The following is a 16,920-nucleotide window of genomic DNA, read 5'->3' as shown; positions in this document are numbered from 1 at the left end:
TTCTAAAGGATGACACACAGGAAACAGGAAAGGAAACGCATGAGAAAAAGCAAAGGAAAAATCACTGGCAATTTGCATAAGATACAATTGAGTGAGTGTCGTTTCTTTATATTTTCCTTTTTCCCCCCAACCTTCGATGGAAGCTTCCTTTTTCCTCGTTTCTCTCTTTCGTTGGAGCGGGTGGGCAGGGGGTAGGTGGGGCATGCTCCTTCGTGTAATGAATTATCATATTTCATGTGGAAACAAGTTAAGGAAAAGCTTGAGCATCCAGAGCATCTTGAGACGCAACAACAATCTTTGTATTCAAATTTTGTGCCGTCGCCAAAGAAGGAGAGGTGGTGGGGGGGGGGGGGGGGGGAGTGGGAGGACTTGCACCCAAGCCGCAAGCAAAGAAATGCCGCAAAGTATGCTATAAAAATATTCACACAACACAAGCGCCAAAAGAGGAAAAGACACAATGGGAGAGAGAGAGAGAGAGAGAGGGAGGGAGGGAGGGCTAGAGATGGAAAGGAGTCATCGCTTGAGCAAAAATAAAGATGGAGAGAGATGGAGAGGGGGGACGAGCTGCCTGGCAAAAACATAATTCATGAAAAATATATCTTAAAAAAGTATAAAAAATAAAACAAATTGAACGACATTCGACGGGGGAGAGAATAGAGGAGTCTCTCGGGCTGAGAGGCAGTAAAAAAGAGTAAAGCACACTCCTCTCTCTCCCACTCTGTCTTAGCTTCTGCCTTTCATTTTTTGTCTACTCCCAGTCCCAGAATATCTTTCTCCTTGTTGATTTGGCCTTAGCAGAACTTAAGCCACAGCCAGCGAGGGAGGGGCCACCAGGAAGAGAGGTTGACAGCTGTTCTTGCGGGGGGGACCTGGCCCTGCCTTTGGGGGCCACAAATGACACTGGAAATATGTCAGCTCCGCAAAGCTTCGCTCATCCTTTGGCAGCAGCGAAACAATGCTGCAATCCACTAAATCCCCCCCTCCGCCACCAAACAACAGACCCACTGGAAATCCCTCCGCCTTGTAGGACAGTGTCCATTGCCTCGTTTTGCTGTCGTTGGGGCTTTTCATTCATTCATTCATTCATTTGCTGCGGTTCTCTCTCTCTCTCTCTCTCCCGCGGACCGTGAGAGAGCTTAGTGTAAAGTTGTTCGCGTTATTTTCCCTACAGATGTATCTCCCTCTCTCTCTCTCTCTCTCTTTCGCCCTCTTTTGTGTGTGGCAGCTGTAGCTCTCCCTCCCTTGACGTGTTTTTTTTTTGTATGGTGCAAAAATTTAATTTCCATCCAACATGCCGACACGCCCACATACCTCCTTCCCGCCTGCCTTCCAGCCTTCTCCCGTTTTTGAATCCCCTTTTGGAGGCCCGCATTTTATTTTTTTATATAAAATTGTTTGCAAGTTGAGTTTTGCGTTGCCACTGGACTTCCACTCCGTGCCACACTGCCACTGCCACTCCCTCATCCTGCTGCCCCTCGAATGCCCCCTCCGTGTGTGTGGGGGGCAGGCATTACACGCTTGTTACTCATGCAACTTGGTTTTTGGACCTCAGCCGCCATTCACCGCCGTTCGGACTTGGTCAAAACACAATCCCGCTGCTGGGAACATGCGGCCACGTGGAGGGGCAGTGAAGTGCAGCGACTGACAAAAGAATGGGTGGAGCAGCTGCTGCTGCTGTGCCCCAAAAGGAGATTGACAGAGAGAGGGGTTCCGGCTGTTGGAGTGCTGCTGCAGGGGTGGAGGGTGCAGTGGCAGGGGGGGGGGGGGGAGGGTAAACCACAAACAGTTCATTTGACCGCCTTTCGATTGGCAAATTGCATAACCAACAAAAATGCAGCTACGGCGGAGGAGAAACCAGGGGAAAACACAAAGTAAAATATATGGAAAAACAAAATATTTAAAATTTTATACAAATTTAAGAAAGAATGGAAAAATGTATGCATAAAATTATAAATATAAAGAGTTATATATGTATATTAAAAAAAAAAAATGGTGAAAAATTTTAAAATAAAGAAAAAATTAAATAAAATATTTTCCAAAAATAATATTTGGAAAAATTCATAAATTTAAAACAAGATAAAAACTTATATGTAGGTACATATATTCGATCGGTCTTTTTATTGTTTTCTGAAAAATCCTCTTTTCTAATCCCAACTTGTATCTTTCCATTGAAAACCCTTTGCATATCTTTTCCATCGCGTTCCCAAAACCCTTTTCAATCTTTTATTCCAGTCCAAAATTTAATTCCTCAAACAATCTCTCGCAACTTAAAAAAAAAACTCTGTAAGAAGCTTTTTTTTAAACACAGAAACTGAACTTCTAATAAAAAAAAAAAAAATATTATCATAAATGGGGCACATTTCTTTGGCCCAGACCCCGGTCTTTCTACCAGTTCTCCGCCCTTTTTCCAGCTTACCCTCTCATTTTCTTTAACTTCAACTTCTCCTGCTCCTCCTCTCAGTTCTCTTCATTCTTCTGCTCGCCCCCCCACTGAGCTCTCCATCGCCCTTCATCTGGTACCATCTCCTCTGCCTCTGCCTCCGCCCCTGCCTCTCCATTTCCCATCGCCTGCCTCTGTTTTTTTTTTTCGCTCGCTTTGGCATTCTCTGAGGCACAAGTTGATTATTTTTTAAAGCATATTTTTCAAAACCCTCTTTCAATCCCTGGCTCTGGCTCTCTGGACAGAGACTCCTTCTTTTTGGCATTTTCCCCTGGTTTCCAGTTGCTTTGCTTTGGCAGGGAGTCTCGGCGCTAAGTTGGCGCTAAATTAAAAACTTTTGCATCACATATATTCCACGAGCGAGAGAGAGAGGATCAGGGAAGAGAACCCAGAGCCAGAACCAGAGCCAGGGCCCAGGAACCAGAAAACAGAGTCAGAGATGGAGATGTCCCAGTCCTGGCAACAGAGGAGCAGTGGCAGCAGTGCAATCCTTAGGGAAGGACCTTCCCCTCCCATCCCCTCCCATCACTCTGTTGCATTTTTCACTCAACAAAAAGTTTTGCGAGCTTCGTTCTTTTTTTCTGCTCTGCTCTGCTCTGCGCTGCTCTGTTCTGCTTGTAAAACCAATTCCGAGTAGAAAATGAAAGTAATTTCTTCCATTTAGCATTAAAATATATATAATAAAAGTCAGGGCTGCAGCATGCAACACGGGCAGGGGGCTGGCAGGGGAGAAACTTCAACAGTTTCGCTGGCTGACAGCAGCAGCAGCAGCAGCAGCCGAGCAACAAAATGTTTGCCATTTAAAATTGCAATGCAATAATACTAAAAATCATCATAAAAAACGAGAACACAAGGCAGCAAAAGAGACTGAAAACAGTATGAAAAGTGGAAGAAAAACTGTGCGAAACTATGCGTGGAAAATGATGGAAAAGCTTGACAGCTGCAGCAGCGGCAACAACAGTGCGTATACGCAATCTGCCAGGCAGGCAGTGGCGGGGTGGGGTTGGGGGTGGGAAAACTTTTGCTTAATTGATCCACACAGAAGGGTGGAAGGGAAAAGCCTCCAGTAATTAATAGCAGGAAAACATACCAGTAGGGAAAAGCCTTTGGATGGAGAGGGAAATCCAGAGTAAGGCAGAGGTGCGAGGATAAAACTCTACCCTTATGAAAAGGAAAAGTGTTTGCAGCACCACTATGGCTATTTACAGAGAGGGGTAAGGGGGATTTTCCCACGGTAGGGGATTTTCCCTGTGGTTACAATTTATAGAGATTTTACCGCTGCAATTTTAATCTGCAGATAGTTTTTCCTGCTGTTTAAATCAAAGTTCAGAAACAGTTTTAATACTTTTAACAAGTTTTTGGCCATTGATGAATGTTTTAAAATTGGAATTACATGAAAATTATACTTTTTTTAGTGTTGAAAAGATTTGAAGGGGTTTTAAATTATTATAAATTGAAATTCAATTAAAAGTAGTCATTTTTCCCATCTCTAAAACTCTTTTTAAAAGAGTTCTCAAGGAGTTTATATACTTTTTAAGCCAGACTTGTATTTCGGTTTAAATGGACCTGAAAAAGTAGTCAATTCAATGCAGAAAAATCCTCATATTTTAATGAATATTACTGATAAATGAACCTCCCAAGATCATAGCTGGAATTATGGTAATATTCTACGCTATTTATACCCGAAATTCCTAAGACACTACCATTAAGACACTTTCTGGTGTCTGATTCTCAGAAGCCCTTAGAGACGACAGTTTTATAGAATTTTCTCTTTTATTTCAATCCTACCCATTCCTCTGTTTCATCACCCTTTTCATCAGCAATCTAAAGTAAAGATCGCATCTCCTTCTGCTCCATTCTACCAACCAAAAGGACTTCTCCTTCCTCAAAGAGACACCACAAATCCACACATCAATTCACTCCAAAAACTTGACCAAAATTTGCCAGAAAAACAATCATCGATATGGACTCCTTTTCGAACTAAAGGAACTACTTGGAACTGAAGGAACTACAGAACTACAACTCCAAGCCACCTACAGGGAATGAATGTGGCAGAAGAAACTTTTGCACCACAGAAGAGACAAAGAGAGAGAGAGCGAGAGAGAGAGCGAGAGAGATAGCGATAGAGAACTCCTCTGAAAAGTAATCTCTGGAGTTTTAAGACTCCTCTCTCTCTCTGCCTCATTGAAAGGTTGTTTTGGTTTTGGTTTTGCTTTTGTTTTTCTCTGATTTCTGTTTCTCTGAAATTGTTGTCATGTTATTTTGTTGCTGGCTCTTCCTGCGGTTGTTTCTAACAATTGTACTTTAACCCTTGTCAAAATCCCTGGCCAGCAGAATGAACACCAAAAAATAATGTGGGTCACTTGACGCACAACCAAAAAAACGAGGAATAAAAAAAAAGTAGCGAAAAAAGTAAGGAAAAAAATAAAGGAAAAACCTAGAAAAAACGACCAAAAAACAATTGTGGAAAATTTATTGTCGCCGGTAGTCCTTTTTTTTTTTGTCAGTGGAAATGCTGCCAAAAACGAAAAAAATGCCCAAAAAACAACTGAAAATGTTGTCATGCATTTGCTCTACTTTCGGGCTGTCTCTATATCCATCTCTATCTCCATTCTCTCTCTCTCTCGCTCTAGCAGAATGATGCCTTCTCTATCTCTTGTTTTATTGAGTGTCGCGTTTTGGGGGGAGTTTTGGGGGATTGGAAATGCGATTTGGTTTCGAGATTCGCTTTCGCTTTGGCTTTGGCTTTGGTTTCCCTTCCTCGAAGAGTTCTAATTTTCGGCCCGTATTTTGTGTGTGTTTTAATTTATTTGTGGCACTATCGATAATATTAATAGCCCCCCAACAGTCGCCCCCAAGTGGCCAAAGGTAAGCCCTAGGCATCGCCCATGAGGGTTCCGCTGTGAAAAGATGTCACGCCATAAAACTGCTTTATTGAACCCAATTTTTGTTGTGATTTCGGTTCAGGTTTTAGCGATAGGCCTACGCGTACGATGCCCACAGGTGGTGAGGAGGGGCAGTGGCAGGGGCAGGGGCAGGGGCAAAGGCAGGGATAGGTCGCTTAATAGTTCCATTTCTATCTCTGATGGCCGCAGACTTGACAAATGTATTGTTGAATGTTGAATGCGTGTATTTTGGTGCCCATTTTGTACACTATTTTACACGTTTTAGTGCGTGTGTGTGTGTGGAGGATGAAGAGAGGAACATTTACACTTGTGTATGTGTGTGTGTGTGGAGAGAGATATTATCTTTCCAGCTATTATTCACTTTTGAATGTGAGGCACCATGGAGAGGGCTATCAGAGTACTTTACACTCCCAAATGCATTCTTTTCAACATTTATGGCATGTCCAACGCATTTAAAGTATTATTCTCGAGTAAACAGAAGCTTTTCTTTAGGAATTTCCATCAGGAGGGGAGAGATATCACTCTTAATTCCTATCTAAAGACATTTTCCACCTAAAACATGCCTCCAAATCAAAGACAATCCCAATCACTTAACCATTCCAACAAAAATCTCTTCGAAATCCCCCAAAAAAATCCCCACATGGGCTTTATAGCCCTGCCCCTCACTCTCCCCCGTTCTGGTGGCAGCTTCATTAAACGAGGCTTAAAGCCATGTGCATTTTGTTGTTGTTTTGTTTTGCATTTTAATTGCAATTTGCGGCACTTGAAAGCCAAAGCAAAAGCAAATCCCCAAACGCAAATGGGAGGCCTTCTTTACTCCTTTTTTTTTTTTGCAATTGTCCCTCTGGTAGGGACTCCCTCTCCCTGCACTCTTTTCTCTCTCCCCTCTTGTCTGGTGTTTGTCCCCTCCACTGCCACTTCCACTGCCCCTGCTATTGCTACTCTTTTGCACCTGTTTAAATAGCCAAGTTAGTTGTGCAGCTAATTAAGTCAAGTTTATGCACGGAAGGAAGGAAGGAACGGGGTCCCTACTGCCCCCCCCCCCCCCCCCCCCCTCTATCTCTCTGAGGGGCAGGCCACTTCTCTGTTTCACAAGTTCTCACCTGCTGCCTCCTGGCTGTCCTTTCCCCCTCTCTATCTGCTCTTAACCCTCTCCTTGTTGTCTCTTCTACTGTCTGTCGTTGTATCTGGAATCTGACATCTAATGGTTTCTTCTTTTTTAAGGGGTACCCTTTAAAGAAGGGTATTACGGTTAGGATGAGGGTTTTGCCAAGCAGAAAAGGCAGGGTTTTGGAGACTATATTTCTAGGATCTGAACATTTATTCCTTTATTTCAAAACCTTATTTCATGGCAAAGTGTATCTCCAGTTTCGACCACCAAAATCAGCTTCTTTTCCCATTTTCCCCCTCCTTTTTTTTGTACGACACACACACACATGGGAACATGTTGCGACCACCAGCTGGGGGCAAGCTTTTAATGACCCTTTGCCCCCCCTCCCTTGCTGTCCCTCTGAGCCCTAATGAGAAGGATAGTGGGGCGACAGCCCGACCGCATTGACAATGATGGATTTGCTCTGCTTAATCAATATGAAATGAGTCGAAAAAAAGAGCACCGAGAAGGGTAGAGAGGTAGAGCGATGGAGAGGAAGGAAGATCCCTAATGCAGCTCCCTATTTGTGTTGCCTTTTTACCCCTTCCCTTCCCCTCTTTAGACCACTTTTTCCTACCGGCTAACGTTTGCTTTTGGTCAAAGCCAAGTTGTAGAGGGATTACACCTCTGCCATGCCCCCCACCCCCTTCCCGCCTGTGGAGGGGACCACATCTATTTGGATATGCCGGGCTGCTGTTAGTTTTTCCTGGGACTCAACTTTTGTGTTTTATGAGAAAATATTGTACAAGTTTTTTAATTGCTTTCGCGCTTAAAAAAAAAAAGAAAGAAAAAAAACAAAAAATATCATGCTAAAACCGAGCCAAAAGCCCATTCCGTTGGTATATTTTTCTACATTTTTCCCTGGTGCAATATCAGGGAAAAACTATTTTTTCTATTTCCCATTTTCTCTCTTCTGGTTCAAAGTTAATTTGAACATTCTCTTCCCTGCCCCCCTCTCCCCCTCGCCCCCTTGCTCTCGAATAAAATGAAGTTCTTTTTGGCCAAAGATTTATATAAATATTTATTGACTTTGGTGAAAAGTTCCCCCCAAATTCCCAGAGAATGGCATGGAAATTGGAAGCTTAATCAGTTGATGTATGCTCCGATCGATCGATAGGAATGGCTTAAGAATTATGTGTGAAAAAAAAACAAGCAGACCGTCAGACGGTCTGAGAGCCTGAGAACTTCTTCAAAATGAATTCGGAATGAGCAAAGTTTTTCGGAAGACCCCATAAATAAATTGGAATAAGATGAACACAGACAGACAGAAGAGAGAGAGAGGGAGGGAGAGAGACACACACTGAAATTTGCATATTGCCGTTGCTTAATTTTAATTGAAATTCATTTACATTTAAGCCAACAATTATGTGGATTTTCCCAAGCAAAACAATCTGTAAATGATGCATAAGATAAAAGCTCAACAAAAGTAAGGGAATGTCTAAGGCAATGACTTTAAGGAGAGGCTATGGACCAGGGAGTACCCAGGCATAGAGATTTACAGGGGAAAGAGGACTTTAAAACCCCATTCTTAAGCCCCGTTTTGAAACCCCAAAGAAGGAGAAATTTTAAGGAATTTTTTAAGGAATATATATTTCCTTATTTCCCAGATTTTTGAGTGAAATATAAGGTACAATAAACTGATCTTTGGGCCCACATCTACAACTAAATGGATAATACCCTGCCTGCTTTATAGATTTCCACCAAAAACAAACCCTCCTTCTTACAGGGTACCCAAAATACGAAATAAAATCTTTGGAAAATTTGCATAAATTAAAACAAAAGACACACCGAAACAGAAAACACAGAAGCAGTAAGTAAAAACCCCAAGTGTTTTTGTAAATGAAATGAAAGATGATTTAAGAGTCTGACAAGCCTTTATCTTTCGTCTTGGAAATTATGAAACTTTAATCTGCAGTGTTTTTATTTTACCTTTACCCCCCCACACAACCCAACCCCTCTTGCCCATCAGTCAAACATATGTGCATTTCCCCCGCTCCTAATCTATGGGGCTTAAGTTTTCCATCTTGGGGGAAATTAGTCAAGAATCTTTTACGCACTTTCGAGCAAATTGTTTTCTCGGTGAAGATGTTTTTGTGGTTTTTGGCCAAGAGACAACAAACATGCGACTACGACTACGCCTATATATATTTCATGTAATCCCATAATCGATGCAATTTATAAACGAAAGAGCATAAGGGGGGCAGGGTGAAAATGTTTAAATAAATTGCATAACAGAGAGAGAAACAGAGATTTTCCATCTAAATATCTGTTGTAATGCAATCAAAAACTTTGTTAAGCGCATTAGGCACAAGAAGGGGGAATGGGGGGGGTGGGGAAAGACGTGGCAAACGCATGCCAGAAAGTGAGGAAAATACGAAGAAAATGCATGCCAGAAAGTGAAGCAAATAGACACGGGAAATCAGAGCAGAAAGTGGTGTGCAGAAGAAGGTGGCTGCTGACCAATGGCATTGGCCGTCTGCTCATTGTCCATGACGTTTACACGATTTTCGCTTTACATCTCCATTCCACCTGCTCTTACCACACACAGGGATCCCCCCCTCCACACTCTCCACCTCTTACTGATTTTCGTCATGGAAAGCTGAGCAGCCTGAAAATTGAAAGTGAACTCTTCGCCAAAGGGTGGGGCAAACACGAGACCCATCTTGCAGTCCGGGGTCTTGGACCCTCATCTTCAGCCAGTGCAAAATTTGCACAACAAATTACACTTTTCATCTGCTTGGGCAAATATTTGGCAACTTTCTACAAAATAATTTGCACATCAAATACGGGGGAATATACTGCTCTCAGACGAGAACCAGACGAAACCCCATTTCAAGAGCCGCCACTTCAGGGGAGAACGGTAAACGACTCTATAAATAATTTACATAGATTTTTGGGTGGCCTCTGAAAAGGTAAACCGATTTCGGGGCACTTTTTTGGAAAGTAAATTATACAGAAAATTACTTTCTTGACAAATTGTGGCACACAGTTGAAAACATTCTAAAAAATAGCAAAATTTTAGAAAACAACTTACAACAAATACTAAACAAAAATTAGTTACGACTTTGGAAAAAATACTAATTTTTATAAATATTTTCAACCGAATTTAAAATAAATACTTTCAAAAAATACCCCAAAAGGTTTTTAAAATACCTAACAAATTTTGGAAAAATACTGAAATTAATTTAAGAATTATATTGAATTATAAGTCTTGAAAAAAGTACTAAAATAAATATGGATAAAATACTAAACTAATTGTGGAAAAAATAAAGAAATAATTATGGGAAAAGACTATAAATAATTGTGGAAAAATATTAGAATAATTTGTAAAAAATCCTTAGCAAAATTTAAAAAATTACGACATTTTTACAGATAAATACTAAAAAAGTTTGGAAAATCTTGTAATATACTTGACGATACAGTAACCCATCCAAAGAGTTCTTCTGAATGAAAGAAAAGTCCAAAGAAGCCTTCAAAATGTAATCCGAAATTCCCCAAACAACGACAGAACTGCAAGACCTCTGGAAATTCTAAGGGCCACGGGTCCAAAACCGAAACCCCATTTGACCGCAAACATCATTTTGCAGCAGCAGCAAGCAAAAGCCATGTGTCAAACGTTTGCACTTTTTGCATAATTTAATTTGTGAAATATTTTAAACAATTACAGTGGACAGGGGGTGGTAGAGGGGGTATCGGGGAGGAGGTACCGGCGCAAATGGCGAATGTAATTGTGCATGCGAAAATTTCTGCGTCGAGCAAAAGTCAATTTAGTGTGAAATTTGTAATGCTTCTGTTGTTTTTTTTTCTGTTGCAGAGTTCAGGCCAAGGACGCAATACGGTGACGGCCCTATAAAGTTGAAACATGTGTTCCATCAAGTGACGGAGAGAGAGCGAGAGAGGAGGGAGAGGAGAGAGAGAAGTACAATTTATGCATATGACACATAAGGTTTTGCGGTGTAATTTATCCAAGCGAAAATGCTTTCTGCAAACTCAAACAAAAAAAAATACCGGACAAAATACACACAACATTTTGGGTAAAGAAAACAAGAAAAAAAATCAACGACAAGCTAAACAGAAGCTAAAAACAGAAAACAGAATCTGGAATCTCTCTGAAACTGAATCTAAATCGGAATCGGAATTAGCATCAGCCCACAAAAACAATCGAAGAACAAGAATTTAGGGTCCAGGACATGGAGATACCCTGGTAATTGCCTGATGTTTTTGTAATAAGTATAATGGAATAGGGAGCTACTGGGAGAGAGCGAAAAAAGTGAGAAAGGTGCTGCTGCATCGCAAGGAATTTTTTGGTGAAATTTGATTTAAAGGAATTTCACTACTTTTAATTAGGAAAAATACTACAAAATATATTTATTTTCCTATAGATTAATTTTTTTTTTTTTAATTTCCAAGCTTTAAATTTTTAAATTAAATGAAATCGCAAACTAAAATGCAACATACCGTACTCTACAGGGTACCAAAAATAAAAAAAAACCGCACAACGAGCGGAAATTCGTAAATAAACAAAAATCCAAGAGAGTGGGAGAGAGAGAGAGAGAGAGAGAGAGAGAGAGAGAGCGATGCCCCATTCGATAAACATAGGGTTAAATTCCGTAACGAAACATTTTTGTGCTGAGCGACTAGAAAAACGAAACGAGAAACGTAGAAACACTAGGGCATCCATTGAGAAGGTCCAGCGTAGTATATAAAAGTAAGACGCAATTAAAAACAGAGAGAAAAATAAATAAAAACAAGACCCGAGAAACGTGAGGCGAATATCATTGAAATGACGGGGGCGATGCATGCAACAAATTGAAGGCAGCACGCAGCAAAATGATAAACAAAAAGGAGTAGGGGGCAGACTCCCGAAAACAAAGCAGAAAAAAAAAAATAGGAAGACCAGCAGCAGCAGGCCACGTGCCAAAATGCATTGCATACTTTGTGGCGCAGACAACAACATGTTGCCACTAGCCCCTAGCCCCTCGGTGGTACGCCCCCACCGAAAACTGCACTTGCAACATGCTTCACCTCCTTCTACTCCCCTACAGGGTGGTTGTCATCATCAACAAAGTAATCATGCATCGTCGTGGTAGTCGTCGTCGTCGTCTAGCGTTTAAAGTTTGCCCAGCTGCCAGTTTTTGGGGATGCCCAGCAGAGTCCTTGAGAGCAGAGGGTATATTCGTCTATGGAGAAGGGGTCTATATGGCTTTAAGGCTGAAAGATCATCACTCTCAAAGTTGATTCTCTCTCCCAGGGAGACTGAGAAGACAAGGATAGGTTAATATTCCCTCCCTTCCTTATATTCCTTCCCTTTAAGATCTCATGGGTATCCTTCCTAAGAAACTTTCTGCCTTCCACAATTTCCCAGATACAAAGCTCAAAGCCATTATCCAACTATCTATCCAAAATAAACCATAGAAATACGGAAAATTCTCTATCTTTAAAAGCCTTTTCCACTTAAAAAAACAAAACCCCTAAGATACCAGGTATTCCTAGGGTCCTATATCCATTACACATTTCTCTCTATCATTTTTTGTGCATGTTCTACTACTTTTCTTTTCTTTTCTTTTTTTTTGTTTCTACATTTTATTTTTTCCAGGCTGCTTGCAAAATTTTATTATTAAAATGCAAAATTGAAAATGGCAGCAACGTGCTAGAGCAACACAACGGGGGGGGCATAAAGTAGGGGGTAGGAATGGGGGCGGAGGCGGAGGCGCTGTTCCCCATGTAAGTGATGCGTGACAAGAAAAGGAGACCAAAAAGTAGAGCCACAAGAGGGATGAGCGCATCCCACTTGAAGCTGCTTTGATATTAAGAGGAGTCTACACCCACCACCGGGGACGGACCAGGCATCATCTTCCTTTCCGTTCCTTTGCGTTTCCTTTGTTGATTCAATTTAAGTTTTGCTCAAAGTTATATTGCAAAATTGATTTTGCCTAAGCCTTACTACGGCACACATACATAACCTCAAAAGCATCGTTTTGGATCGAGTTGGCAGGCCCCATAAAACGCAATCATTTGCTTACCTGCAAAGAGAGAGAGAAAGAGAACAGAAAGAGTTAGATATTTTTTCCCGTACAGATAAAAGTACATTTATTTAATGGAAATGTTTGGAATTAGAGGTAATTTTTGCCATTTTCAAGATTTTTACAAATATTTTTCGTATACTTTTTTGTAGTTTTATTTTTTTTTTTGTGAATTTTTTATTAGAATTTAATGGAAATTTGTATTTGGTCTTTATTTGGTTTTTATTTTACTTTATTCATTTTCCGCATGGAGATATATATTTTTTATGCAGTATTTTATTTGTAGACATCTCCCTATTTTCTATTTTCTTTCCTAGAGTTCTTTGTTTGATGTGGTATTTGTTTTATTTTGTCATTGAAATTTGCATTTAATTAAAAGATTAGAGGTTAAATAGATGGCCAAATGGTGGAAAAGTGTGTGAAAAAAAATACGGTGGGAGGTAATTGAGGAAAATGAGGAACATGAGGAGGAAATGAGAGGAATGTGTGGTAGAAATGGGAGAGAGGCACAGGGTAGGATATGGGAGAGAAGAACATAAGGGAAAAAATGAGAGCAGAATGTGAGGAAAATGTAAGTCAAACGAGGGATAAAAGCACATGGAAAAACCTTGCAAATACAAAAAAGAATAATAATGTTGTTGTCACCTCAAATTGCGAGTGTAAAATTTCATTTAATTACATAAAATACCCAAAGTGTTTAGTGGCTGAAACGGGGGACAGAGAGATGTATAGAGAGGGGGGAAACCCAGAGCAAGACAGCAGCAGGTGGCAGAGCGGGGCATGTGCATGTGTGTGACATTGAACAGGAAGCTCAGATTTCAACATCCAGATGCAAAGCCAAAGGAAGGGAGAGGGAACAAGACAAAAAAAAACCGACTGTAATGGGAGACAAGATAGAAAAAAGAAGAGAACAAATATGGCAGTAGAAGGAGAGCAGTGAGGTTAAGAGGGGGGGGGTAGGGAGTAACAAGAGCCAAGGGCTAATAATAATCACATTTTACATGTGAGAAAATAAGAGACAGTCGGAGACAGAGACAGAGACAGACAGGCAGCCACGTCATGGCAATATGAATATGCATCATAATGGAATAAGGAAGTGGAAGAAGGAGGGAATGGGAATGGGAATAGGAATAGGAAAGGGCAGATTCGCACTGCAAGAAAATAAAACCCAAGCAGCAGCCAACAACAACAAAGGAAAAATCAACAACAAGTGCATGAAATAGATGAAGGTTTTGGGGTTTTCGAGTTTCGAGATTTTTGATACCCTCGGAGGTCTATGGAATACTTTAAGGGTGGAATATTGAAGAGAACTATGGAGCACTACAAGGTTTTCTTACGAAAACTAACCTTACGATCGATCATTACTATCTTTCTATTCTATAACTATTCCAATACTGTTCCTATTTTGATAAAACTTTGCATAGCCATGTAGAAATATATGAAACTATAAATACCAGACATTTCTTCTACCGATACCGATATCTGAGTTACTATATAGTGTTCCTAAAGCTAGATAAACTAATAAGATTCCATTTCTAACGTTTTACTCTATTATCTTTAGAGGCCCACAAGTTTTCTTGGAAATATATATGTTTTTTGTATCAATTATATCCATTTAAGATGAAAGATATAGCGTTAAGATCTTGTTGACTACTCAGCAGTAGAAATAAAGACTCTGTGGAAAGTTTCAGATAAAAATAACTTAAAACCTAGTATCATAATTCGACAAAAAAACAGACGAAAACATAGTACAAAATAATCTATAGGGTATATAGGCTTCACATCTTCATATACCCAAAAAAACCCTCTAAAAAGTGTATAGAAACACGCAACAAAAACAACAACAGAGAGAGAGAGAGTGAGTGAGTGAGAGAGAGAGAGAAAGCAGAGAACAATATCCCAAAGCACCTCCAGGCAGGGCCCAGGAATGTTTGTTGTGCGAAGCGGCCGCCGCCTGCAGGGCAGACCACTACGGGATTCAAGTAGGAGACGAAACAGAAGGAGAAGGAAGAGAAAACAACAACAATAACAGCCACAGATATTTATTCGCCCTGCGGTCTATTTCTGTCTCTGTTTCTCTGTGTTTTTGCATCGGAGATGACAAAAACTTGATAAAAAGTGGAGCACAAAGAAATCAACTCTCGGGAAAGAGCAGAGGAATGCGAATGCAACTGCTGATTATCATGGGATGATAGAAGACAAAGGATGGATGGATGGATGGGGGGGGGAGGGGGGAAACAGTAGCCCCGCACACAAGATAATAAATATTTATGTGCAACACTTCGAAGGAGACCACAAATCATTTGAGATTTCCAAACACACACAAACACCGAAAGAGCTCCACAGATCTCGAGTGAACAACAATTAAAAAACAATTTCCGGTAGAAGCAAAAATCAAATTAAAATCCAAATTCATTTGGTACAGAACTTTCAAAGGGAAGTGTTTTTGGTAGAAGCCTAGGTAAACGGTTCCACTCTTGCATCAAACGAGAAATAGAGGCCCAAATAGAGCCCAGAAACAACACCAGAAAAAGGGCAGGCCAGATGTTTCTTTGGGAAAAAAGAGGGAGAGAGAGGGAGCAGAAAAACAGAGATGGTAAGAGCAACAGATGCTGTCTGTTGTAAGCAAGAGACAGCAACACACACGAAGAGGAAATGGTTTTGCCTTTGGAGGCAGGTAGAACTCTGAGAGGAGCACAAATGTATCTGCAATCCATAGAATTGTTCGTACACGAAAGATTTATACCTTAGGGCGTGCATAGAGACGGAGATTGTGCAACTGCCATATCTACAGGTATTTAAACCCAAAACTATGTACCCATATCCCTTAAATCACAACCAATTCTTATGAAAGTTGGTGACGGGTTGGATTATAATACATTTTAAATATTTCCACAAAAATAAGTAACAAAAATCCCTTTTTTTTATACGTTGAATTTTCTTTGCCATTTTAAAACCTTTTTTGTTAGAAATTATCAACCGATTCTCGTGAAAGATGCTGGTGATACAGATCTTTAGATTCTGAGATCAGGGACCTTTTTTTAAATAAATATCTACTAGATATTATGACCTTTTTTCAAACAACAATAAAATTTAATTCCTTAACAAACGCAACAAATGAATTTTTGTACAAAATGAAACCAAACAGTAATTTTCTCAAATAAATCTGTGTTTTTTGGGGGGTCCCTGTATCTGTATCTTTTCGGAGTATTATTTTGGATGAGTGTCAAAAAAAAACCATTCAAGAGAACCAACAACGCCAAAATATGTATAGTGCAGTGTAGTGTAGTGTTTTGTAGTGTTTTGTAGTGTTGTGTAGTGTTGTGCAGTGTTGTGTTGTGTTGTGTAGTGTTGTGTAGTGTTGTGTAGTTTAGTGCAGTGGAATTACGGATTTAGTCATCGTATTCATCCATCTGCATATTTTTAAATTTATCTAGCATGGCATTAGCCTGTTTTTGCGGTCTGAATAATCTCGCCAGAGTATGATCTGGCCATTGGTCCACGAGCTGGCGTACACCTCGCCGTCGGGACTGTACTTGATGCAGTTAATTGGTTTGCCCATTAACTCGGGGGCTTCATGCAGTTTGACGAACTCCCGTATGTAGCTACAACACCCGTAAATCTCATTGTAGGAGCTGGTGCACACAAAGCGTTGCTGCTGCGGATGTAGCGATGCGCCCGTCACCTTGAACGGCGGCTTCAGGTGGTCGATTATGTTGAGGGTATCCGCGTCGAACAGGACAATGCTTTCTCCGTAGGCAATGGTCACCGTCTTGCCGTCGGCACACAGCTCCATGCTCTTGGCGTGGTGGGGCAGTGAGATCATGTGGCTTCGCTGGCCACTCAAAATGTCCCACATCTCGATGTGGCGGTCGTAGGACGAGGAGAGAAACGAGCGATCGCCACGGCAGAAGATCACGTTGCGCACGGCTCGTCCTTGCTTTTGGTAAAGGCACAGCAGGGGCTTATCCTGCTCTCCCCGAGTCACGTCATACAAACAGACCTCGCTGTCGCGCTCCTGGCTGCTGGTGAGCATCCACTCCGACCTGGTGTCCAGCGCCACACTGGAAACCTTCTGGTCCTGTCGGAACATCGTCAGTTCGGCGCCAGTGGCGACACTCCAAATGCGGGCGGTGCCATCATCACCGCCAGTCGCCACAATCGTGCCTTTCGCGCCCATCGACACTGCACGCACGGGCCCCTCGTGGCCCACGAGGTTGCAGCACATTTCTCCAGTGTCGCCGCGCCGCACAAAGCCCCGGCCATCCTGTGCGACGGAGGCCAAGTAGTAGCCGCCATCGCCCAAGCAGACCTTGCTGAAGCTGAAGTCCAGCACACCGTCCAGATGGCCTTCAAAATGCAGTTTCATTTCGATTTCGAGCAACAAAATTTAAAACTTTT

At 41.3% G+C, this 16,920-nt stretch overlaps 2 protein-coding genes across 3 annotated transcripts in view; both read right to left on the bottom strand.

Annotated features, from left to right (window-relative positions):
- LOC6589277 (titin) overlaps positions 1-16,920 on the bottom strand; it is a 121,476-nt gene that overhangs the window by 69,573 nt on the left and 34,983 nt on the right. The window lies entirely within an intron of this gene.
- On the bottom strand, positions 15,846-16,919 carry LOC6589278 (serine-threonine kinase receptor-associated protein). Its single transcript, XM_002014612.2, has one exon. The coding sequence runs from the start codon at positions 16,886-16,888 to the stop codon at positions 15,953-15,955; it is 936 nt and encodes a 311-aa protein (XP_002014648.1). The 5' UTR covers positions 16,889-16,919; the 3' UTR covers positions 15,846-15,952.

The sequence above is a fragment of the Drosophila persimilis genome, unplaced genomic scaffold, assembly GCF_003286085.1.
Source record: "Drosophila persimilis strain 14011-0111.01,24,50 unplaced genomic scaffold, DperRS2 tig00000191-arrow-pilon, whole genome shotgun sequence".
NCBI lineage: Eukaryota > Metazoa > Arthropoda > Insecta > Diptera > Drosophilidae > Drosophila > Drosophila persimilis.
The sequence above is the reverse complement of the archived record's forward strand: the minus strand, read 5'-3'. Positions and strand labels throughout refer to the sequence as shown.

Excerpts from the sequence above, each read along its gene's own strand:
- LOC6589278 (XM_002014612.2), bottom strand. The coding sequence starts at position 16,888 with ATGAAACTGCATTTTGAAGGCCATCTGGACGGTGTGCTGGACTTCAGC.